We start from the raw sequence: 10,541 nt of genomic DNA on the forward strand, positions 1-10,541 counted from the left end.
ACTAACTATTAGTTGTTAGTTGTATTTTATTTCTATTTTTCCTGTTAACAGTGTTGTTTTTTTTTTTTTTTTTTTTGTGGGAGTGGGCTCTCCTTCATTTGTTCAAATCATGATACGGAATTGTCATGATTTTTATTGTATTCTGTAGATGATGTCAATCAGTTTGTCAGAATTAAACATGCTTTTTTTTTTATTAGTTGTGATTAGTTTTTCATGTTGTCATTAAGCCGTCACTAGCTGAAACTAATCTCTTCTCTATCTTTTCTTTTCTTTTTTTTTTTTTTTTTGTTTTTTGTTTCTAACCACCCAGCCGCCACCGGCAACTAACCTATGACCTTCTGACCTCTGAACTCTTCACCCAATGATGACCTGACCATGCCTGCCTGCTGATCAGTTAACTGGTAATCGCCTTTGCTTGCCTGTCGTCAGTGCAGCGAGCTGAGGCACTTGTCCGTTCGTCTTACCATCTAACCAAACAAAAGACAAAGAAATCGTTGTCCTCCAACTCAGCTTTTGTTTGTTTTGTTTTTTTCTTTTTCTGTTTGGGTGAAAGTGGTTCTAGAACCTGCACTGAATAGTAGTAAAGCAATAAGGCCCAATTCATCCCACAGCACTGATCATCTTTTAATGTCCCACCCCAAGCGAACGGTAAGAAGGCCTCACTTCAGAAGGGGAGACAGATGGCCCTTAACTACTCAGTGACAGAGGCAGTTACTGTGAGAGACACTAGGAACCTCTCTCCATAGCGAGTCGAAGCTCTGAATGTACTGTGCTGATGCATCATGCATGAACCTGTGGTCAGGGACGTCATTGGTGAAGCGATTTCAAAAAGTATTCAAAATTTGATATGCTCTTTAGTCACTACAGTGCCCTCAAAGGGCAGAAGTTGCAGCCTTTTTTATATTGCCTGCCAAAATTTGAAGTATTAGAAGTGTGCCATGAGAGAAAATTTAACAAGGAATTTTGGAAAGTAATGCAAAGAGCAAAACTGCAACACTATTTTTAAAAAGATAAATATCTGAGTTAAAATTACTGAACCTTTATTTTACACCTCCTTTAAAAAATATATGAGAACAAGGTACATGCATTATGTGTCACATTACTGGGCAAACTGTTCAAATATTTTTTTTAAACCTCCCTGTATAGAAAAAAATCATTAAGGATGTAAAAGCCATGCTTGCCTATTTGCTGTATACATGTAATGAAATTGTAGATAAAGTGTAGTGCATTGAAACAAATGAACAAAAAAAGTAGATACTTTTACTATACAAGGGTGCTGGTGCAGAAAAAATATATATATTTTTGGAAATGTAGCATTTTATACTTTCAAGTGTTATAAAAAAAAGAAAAAGAACAAAGAAACCCTTTATTTCATTAAATGATTTTTTCTGGTGGTTGTCAAGAAACAAAAGACCAAAAGAGCCTTTTTGTCTTTCTTTTTTATTTTTTAAGTATTGGAATAAGTCTAAAGAAAAGAAAGTGCCTTATTTTCCTTCATGGTCATTTAGTCAAGTGTCTTGTAAGATCAGCTCCTCCCTCAGAATACAAGTCAATGCCTGTCACTCAGTCGCCCAGTATGTGAAAGAAGATGTGAGGGGAGACACATGAGTTGATGGTTTGAATTAAATGATTTTTGCCACATTACCTTGATATCAATTTGCCAAATCTGATACTGTGAAAAAATTTGGTAACTTTTCTAATTCCTAACAAGTAAGTTTAAAAGCATCCTTTTAAAATAAAAATTGAGTGCTTTTGGTAATTGGTATACTTAATGTTAGCCCAGAGGATTCTGAAATAAAATTTACGTGTGATCAGAACACCATTTCATAGACAAAATTAGAACTTTATTTGGTGGGCGTGTTGTTGGATTTTTTCTTATTAATCGGTGGTAATAGTATACACAGCAGTCTTTTTTGCAAAAATGAATCTGTGATTTTCATTCTGGATAACAGTGTTTCTAAATGACCTAAATTTAAATCAGACTCATTTCTACCGAACCAGATCACTTGTGTAGTCCATCTCTGCTGGTTTTAGTGGCCTAAGCCACCACCACACCCACCCACCCACACACACACACACGAACACACACACCGCCCCCAGCCCCCATCTAACATTAAAGGAATGTGAGAAACCAGCATCATGGTGCGCATTACACTCAACTACATGTGACATGAACTTGCAGCTCCTCCGGACGCTCAGTCAGGTTTGTAGCTGAAGTGCTTTGTGCACAGAGCTCTGCTTCTGAACTCTGGCTTGCAGATCTAAATGGTCTGTAAGTGATCATTAAATGCCCAGTACCAGATCTGGCAAATGCCAAGTGGCCGTAGGTCCCCAGCTCATCAACTCCTGCCCTCTACATACTTCACAGCTTCACAGTCAGAGGTCAGCGGTAAGCTCAGTGAGCACCTTCGCGGTGACCTCCATCATCTTGTCTCACTTGGAAACCGTTTTCAGTTTATTTACTATGCAATAGACATTGGTGGTTCTGTATTCAGCTAGCTTTGGTTAGCGCGCCACTGCTTGTCTTTCTGTTACACATCCAGTTGTTCTGATTTATTTTACCATATGTGCTGTGCCATTTTGATTTTTATTTTGTTTGGTTGGTTGAATAAATTTGCGACACTCAAACACTTGAGGTGATAGTTTAAAAACGATACCAGTATTTGATCCAGTTTCATCTCAACTGTGTTATACCTGGACATTTTAGATGTTTATCAAAGGTCTTTTATGGGGAAGAAAGTAAATGTATGAAATAAATGCGTGACATTTATGAGTAATGTTGGCTCTGAACAAATGTTTGAAAACTTAGTTGATAAAATTTTGGATCAACTGAAAAAAAGCATGACTTTTGAAATCTCTGAATGCCTTGGTTCTCAGTATTATCATTCTTTATTGAATTTCTTTCTTATTAAAATATGTAGTTTTTAAGACTTTTTTTTCTGACAGTATTATGTAATTTTTTAGCGCAGGTAGATGGGAGTGTCGCTTGTATGTTACCGTACAGCTGACATGTATTTTTGTCTGTTCTTTATTATCTCAGTAGTTTCATGCTATGTATGTACCATAACCAACCTATTGCCTATGAGAAACATGTAAGATAATGTATTTACAGCCATTGTTACAAGTTTATAATGTATTTTTCTATCTTGTTTTATATGTATGTTATATAACATTCAAAAAATTTTTTTCTTGATTGAGAAAAGGATACAAAATGCAAAATCCACAATTTTGATAACTGAAAATTGCCAATTGTTTTGCAGTACTTTATTATATTGGGTGTCTTGTCTTTCTTGGGCTTTTAGTTAGCTAATGAATGAATACATTAGACACTTTTGGGTTTTAGTTGGGATTTTACATAGCTTGCATTTTAATTCTTTGGTTCTTTGCTGTTTCTATTAACCCATAGCATTATTTTAATAAATGTTATAATATCAACCTACTAACTCTGGACTATGTCTGTTTATTAACCTTTACATGTTTAATTAAAATAAACAAATAAAGACAAAAGAATGTAAAGTCTTGAATTACTGGACTAACCCTGAAAGAAGTGACCACAGATAACATGGCGTGACTTGTTTTTGTGTTGTTTGTCAGCTGACGATTCCGCACACTGCTGTTAAAACGGCTTTGGTTATCCTGGCCTTTTACCTTGGGGGGAGGTGCCAGTAGAGACGGGAACAAAGTAGTGTTGGTTTGAGGCGTTCTTCTAGTCTTGCCACCTGCCTTTCAACTTCTGCATTACTAATTCCACACTTTCTTATTTTTCCTTCTCCAAAATAATCACTGTCTGCTCACAGCGTAAAGAGTAAAGAGATTTATCATAATGATGTACCCAAGAAACCAGTTTGATTCTTTGTTGAACCATTTTTAAAATTTCTATAAGTAGATAATCTGATGGTCACATTATAAAGCAAAGCATCTGGTGACGTTTTACCTTTCTTCAAATTGGTGTTTTAATTGGACGTTTTTCCAGTATACAGTTACAAACGGTTTTGGCTAGCTGCTCCCGTTAAGGAAAGCCTAAGGTAGAGTGGCTCCATGTCTCAGGCCAGCCTGGCGTCGCCGTTCATGACGACCTCAGACGCAGGCCCCTCAGCACAAGGCCAGACGGCATCGCTGAGCTTTCTGTCTCACCCTGTCCCACAGTACAGTCAGAGTACTTCAGTACAAGAAGTCTGAGGGGGAGGAACAGTGCATTTGAAAAGTAGTATATTATTGTGGTTTGCATGGGAGGTAATTTAAGGAGATTTATTAACTTACCTTCATGCTTTTCTTAGCTGCAGCGTAGGTGAACTGACCTCTACTTACCGATTTCTTTTAACTCTTGAGGTGGATTTATATTTCACAGAGACTGGTATTTCCTTTTCTGTGAAATGGTCCTCCTGGATAATAAAAATTCTCAGGACGAATTTTTGCATTTGCAAATAATGCCTTATTTCTGTAAATTGCTTTTTATTTATTTTAAAGTTCTAAAATTTGGGTCTGAAATGAGTCACATTGTTCCAGAAGACATAACCACGCCAATATGGTATTAACCAGACTGTCAAAACACAGTCCCATAGTAGATACACATACATGAAATAGAATAGTGAGGGCATCAGGTTTAATCACAACTGAGATGGTTCTTTCGATCAAACAAATATATTGTTTCTCTGATGGGGAGGGGGCAATCTATTATTGTTAGGTAGACAGCTTTAATATTCTACTATCTTTTAAAAGTTCATATTGTCATACAATTAATATATATCGTTTTGTAAAAATTTGAAGATAACTTTCAAGCTGCTAGTATACAAGTCATCATGGTACCATGTCACTGAAGTTGATGAAGAATTTCTGTGTATTCTACATTTTCTGAAGCCTGTGAATGCAGTCTCATCTCATTTTGAGTTAAGAGTACTTTTATGTATAATTATGTTGTATTGCCACCTTTTATGTTGGAAAAGTCCAGTTTTAAAATGCAAAAATGACAAAACCCATTTTTATACAGGCTATAATAGTATTAAACTTGAAATCGCCCAATTGTTAGAATGATAAAATGCCAGAGTCAGCTTATTGTTCTATACTACTAGTATTTGACAAAGCAATTGGAAGTTAAGCTTTCAGTCGAGAAGTTGGTAAAGTTATGTACTTGCAGTCAAGCTTCTTTTTCTTTGGGAAAATAGAGCATGAAAGTTGATATTCACCAACACACTAGTACACTCTGTGTGGGAGAGCCCACCCCAGGGGAGATCAAAGCACCCTGTCTATAAAGCCAACATATGCGAATGTTCACACAAGATAAGAGGTGGTTAAGGTTTCTCAATAAATACTGAATAAATATAAAGGGCTATAAGTTTTTTAGTATACCAAAAGCAGACAGTAGGGGTAATTTAAATTACATTGATTTGCTCATTACCAAATCAACACTCTTCTTTACCAGCTAACTTTTATAAATGACAGTCTAAAGTTTCTCCATTTTGAGGGGGAGGGGTTTGTGTGTTTGAAATAAGATGTCTGTCATGTCTTGGTAACAATTAGCAATTGTAGGGTTACCAGCAAGTGGTTTTTAGTAGAATGAAATGTATTCCTGGATTATAATCCATTATTTAATAGCAAAAATTATCCAGAGGACTTTTTAGACTCATAAAGCTTCTAAGTAAATATAATTTTTAAACATTGTCAAAAGTTTCTTACTGTTTTGTTTAAAATGGAAAAATAATTCATTTTGTAGATAATTTTAGAAATATTCATATGATACACACATGTAATTTTATCTGTGGTTTCTCTTAACATATTACCTAAGTTGAAATGCCTTTGCTGTGAAGACACATAACAAAATTATATGCCTCCCTGGTGCTCAATGCTGAATCAAACTGGTTCACCTGAGTGTAGTCCTCTCCTTTCTGTTTCTGCTGCACTAATTGCAAGGGGTTGGGAGAGAAGGAGGAGGAATCAGTTCACAGGAAAAGTGGTCGGTAGGCGCAGCAAAGAGCACAGCGTGGACTTCTCACTGCTTGCAATTTTGCTGTCCCTTTCATGGCAAAAGACACCGCGTTGCAGATAAAGCACAGCTCCCAGAGTAAAAAATACATGTCTTTTTGAAAGTGCTATTTATTGAGAAATTTCGCTTACCAAATACATCGTTTATGGCTTAAATTGTAGTGGTGTGTATGAAACATTTAGAACTTGTGGAAATTGTATATACAGAGAAAAGTTGAAATAGGTCTTTCCAAATCGTATGTGAATGGAGAACCACGTATGACTGTACATGACGTGCAATAAACCAACTGGAACCGGTGCATCTGCTTCATCCTCAAGCCGACTGCAGCTGAAACGCTGCTTGCCCTTGCCCCGCCCCAGACACACACGTGTGTAAATATGCTCGTGTCCCATGCCCCGCCCCAGACTCACACGTGTGTAAATGTGCTTGTGTCCCATGCCCCTCCCCAGACCCACACGTGTGTAAATGTACTCGTGTCCCATGCCCCTCCCCAGACGCACACGTGTGTAAATGTGCTCGTGTCCCATGCCCCGCCCCAGACGCACACGTGTGTAAATATGCTCGTGTCCCATGCCCCTCCCCAGACGCACACGTGTGTAAATATGCTCATGTCCCATGCCCCTCCCCAGACGCACACGTGTGTAAATATGCTCGTGTCTCATGCCCCTCCCCAGACCCACACGTGTGTAAATATGCTCGTGTCCCATGTGTCTAAGCCACACGTGTGTAAATCCAAACCCCACGTGTATAAATATGCTCATGTCCCTTCCCAAAACCCACATGTGTGTAAATATGAAAGTAAAGAGTGCACGTTACAGTTTTAGCTCCCACTGATGCATTTAACCCTACTGAGGAGAAAATAGAAGAATCTGACATTCTGGAGCAACATTGCCCCCGATGTCAGTGACTGGAATAAAGGAAGTCGCTAAGTTGATTTAGCTACAGCGTTGCTCAGTTCAGTGTGCATCCAAATGCTTGTTTCTCACTCAGAAATGCAGGTGCGGTTGTAAGCAGTTTTGCTTTTGCTCTGGTGGCCCTGTGGCACCTTACTTCCCTGACCAGGGATGGAACCCTCAGGCCCCACACTGGAAGTGCAGAGGCTCAGCCTCTAGACTGCCCAGGGACGTCCTCATATATCGTTTTTAGGTGTAAGAAGAGGAGAGTGCTGTCCAAATTTTGATCTGTGGGCCATGTGTCAAGGATTAACGTTACTAATTTCTTGAGCACGGAAGAATTGGTTAAAAAGGAAGAAAAAAATCAGTGATGTGAAACCTTTTCTCAGAGATCTTCCCTTGACATCTAAGTTTTAGGACTCCCTGCACCTTCAATTCCCAATCCTCGCTATTTATGAATGTGTTCACCGGGATTCTTTTCCCTGTTTCTGATCATTCACTAGAGCCTCTTGTCTTCCTGGGCAGGCTTCCCTTCACACGCTTCTGAGAGCAGCTGTCAGAGGTAGGACCCGAGCCCAGGGTCCACACCAGCCGCCCACAGGGGGCGTTTAGCCTGGCCGACGCGGGGTTGCTGTTGCTTTAGTCGCCTGCCAGCTTCAGAGCCGTAATAGACGTTTTTTTAAACCCTCTTAATAAAGTCGACCCTTCAGAGACCAGATTACCTAGAAGACTTTGGCCTGCGTGTGCTTCTGATAGCTGTCAGGTGAAACACAAGAGTTCCACTACCTCTTATGAACCCAGGTCCTGCTGGTTAGTCGCGCCGCCGCCTCCGTATGGCTCGGAGTGTATATATATATATAAGGGTCACACCTGGGCTCTTGGCGGCCACACTTCATCTTGGTTTAGCCTTCTCACCTCCCTGGTGCCTGTAGACACCAGTGCTTCCCCTTCAGATTCAGAATGGTAATTCCAACCCTTCACACACCAAACTAGCTTCTCAAAGGGTATAATTTAAAACAAGTTTTCAAGTTTTCCTCCTAAAAGATCAGATTCTATTTAAAGACGGCTTTCATATTTCATCTATTTCTTAATAGGGAGCAATTCCTGTTGCGTGAAGGGACAGGATGAATTTGGGTTTCCTTCCAGATGTCACTTTCTTTCTATATAATTATCTACTACCTCTTAGTAGGAGCTCTCTTTGGTCTTGTTAGAAAGCAGTTAAGCTAATCAAACACTCAAAAAATACACCACACCTAAAAGAAAACATGAGTGTTAGTAAGTTCGTGTTTTTCCAGAAGAAGTACATTAAAATCCGATTCTGCAGTGATGTACTGTTTTGTGGAGCGGGGAGAGAGGAGAGCCCACGACACGGGGGCCTGTTTTTATGGTCTCTGCAGTGGTTCCAGTTCAAGGGAGCATCTCAAAGTGAGGATGGAAAGTTTTAACTCCTGTGGTTCTGATTTCTTCGTGTATACCCTGGTTACTTAGCTGAATACCAAGGAGAACTAGGGGGAAGTGATTACAAGTAAAATATTCGAAGAAAATACTCGCAAATTAATCCAGAAGTATTTTACAGAACTATTCGAGTTGATACTAAAAATGCCATAATCACTCATTTAACTTCAAACACCTATCAGTGCTAGGGGAGGAATGAAGTGCCTTGCCTATGCTCGAAACCTGAATTTTAAAAACCTCTTGTCACTGTTTTAAGTGATTTAGCCTAAAAATTGGAACAGACTAACAGTGCAGGTGAGAAGGTGCCTTGAACACTTTCAAGTAAATTACATAAATGATGCTTTTGCCCAGTGATTTTTCACTTAGGTGAAAGAACATTGGAAAAACTATTCAGAAGTTAAACTTACTCTAAATTTCTACATGGTGAGAAAATGGAAAACTTGATATTAGTGGGTGGAGCGCTGTACATGTGAAAACACCAGTGCTAAGAATTCTGAGAAGCTAGGGTCTAAATCAGTATGCCAGGGAAGAAACTGCATCAACAAGTCAAACGCCCCACCCTAAACTCGAATATTTTTTAAGCAGCAGTTTGTGGGGCTATTAGCAGGAACATTGGTTTTTAAGTCAAAGGAAAAAAATTAAGAAACTGGGAACATATGTTATCACATCTGAAAGCACTCTGTCATCACTCACTTGGTTTCAAGATGAATTAAATCTCTCTCAGCTCCTGGAGCTTGTCATGAAAGCAACCTGACATAGCAAGACACAAAGGGAAAAAAATGCCGTTTTTATGTCTGTGTCTTCCAAAGAACATTGCATTTTCATTGAATTCTACATGAGTCTGTGTGACAAAGACTCTGTTCTGTGCAAAGGGAAGACCACTGATGTGAACTCTTTCAGTTACCTGTACTAATAAACACCCAGAAAGCCTTGTAAATACCTTAACTCCTTCAGAGGTGTAAACCCAAATTCTAAATTGCTTGTTATCCTCTTCTGCTAAAGATTGTCCACCTCCACCATGCTAGAGGATTTATAGCAAAGAAAAGCTGTTGAATCAAAGTATAGATTAGTATCTGAACTAAAACTAATGAGAAGTCATTGGCGGGAGGTGCCGCTTGTTTTAATTAGTGAAATACACGTGTAATATTTTTATCTACAGAACTCCACATCTGAGTAAACGTGCAGCAAGCTGTGGCTGGAAAGCATGTCATTAAGGGAAATATTGGGAAGCTCAATCTTTTCCTTACTGCCGTCTCCCCCAAATTCAAAGAGAGGTTCTCCTTTCTTCAAGACCCCATTGGACAGAGCTGCTGGAAAAACAAAAGAAAACGTAAATTTAAAAATAATGCAGACTTGAAGGATGGAGCTGGTTACCACACCAACTCCCATTTCTTAAGTGTTTTTGTTCATCTGCGATCCCACTAGACCCAAAGGTGGTGATGAGACAATGCAGGCTGTGAGTTCTGTCTCTTCGCAGGTTCCTAGCCGAGGATTTGAGTAAGAGGGTCGAAATGAGCCTGGGGACAAGGAATGCCTCGGGTTTGGATGCCCAGGAGGCTCTCTGCCCACTCCTTTTCAGTCTGAGTTACCCCGTCTCCCCTATGAACGTTTCTGAAGAGTAGGAACTCTGTAGAACTGCCGTAATGAAATTAAAATTCAGAAAGCGGGGAGAGAAGTTATCGGGCTGTATGTTAGAAAGGGATTGTTGTAGTACCAAGTTGTATACCAGTGGCTTTAACTATCAGATAAAAGACACTGGGAAGTGTCCCAGCAGGAATCGTGTCTGTCTGGCACCCTGTGTTACTCATATTGATGAATTATCAGCCCCACAGTCAACTTCTGAGCCCTTAACTGGATGGGACACATGGTGTATGTCAGATGCAACAATCAATCAGTACATGATTCAATAAACTCAGGAACATGCAGTGAACAAAAATAACCGTTTATCTGTATATTGGAATGCATTAAAACCAAAGAGCTATGCATCAAACTTGTGTCGCCCGTATATGGTAAAGCCATGTACTAGGATAGATTAATGGTTTAAAACCAAACACATTTCAACTGCCCATGTCCTTTCAAAAATGCCCCCTTGGTGACCAGTTTGGGAGATTTTGCTATCATTATTCTTGTTACTCCTAAGCCTCAAGTATGTGGTCTGGGTAGACAGCAAAGATAGGAAGGTTCAATAGAAAACAGTTTATTGCACAGGTTAT

The 10,541-nt window shown here is 39.3% G+C and overlaps 1 protein-coding gene across 3 annotated transcripts in view; it reads left to right on the forward strand.

The window, feature by feature from the left end:
* The window catches only part of QKI (QKI, KH domain containing RNA binding), a 156,554-nt gene extending 150,341 nt beyond the window's left edge, over positions 1–6,213 (forward strand). For all 3 annotated transcript variants that reach the window (XM_068985237.1, XM_068985238.1, XM_068985240.1), the window contains exon 8: positions 311–6,213. In XM_068985237.1, the coding sequence (XP_068841338.1) occupies positions 311–327 (17 nt within the window). In that variant the 3' untranslated portion in view covers positions 328–6,213. The remainder of the gene's footprint in view (positions 1–310) is intronic.
* The last annotated feature ends 4,328 nt before the right edge of the window (positions 6,214–10,541 follow it).

The sequence above is a fragment of the Capricornis sumatraensis genome, chromosome 13 (genome assembly GCF_032405125.1).
Source record: "Capricornis sumatraensis isolate serow.1 chromosome 13, serow.2, whole genome shotgun sequence".
In the NCBI taxonomy this organism is placed as follows: domain Eukaryota; kingdom Metazoa; phylum Chordata; class Mammalia; order Artiodactyla; family Bovidae; genus Capricornis; species Capricornis sumatraensis.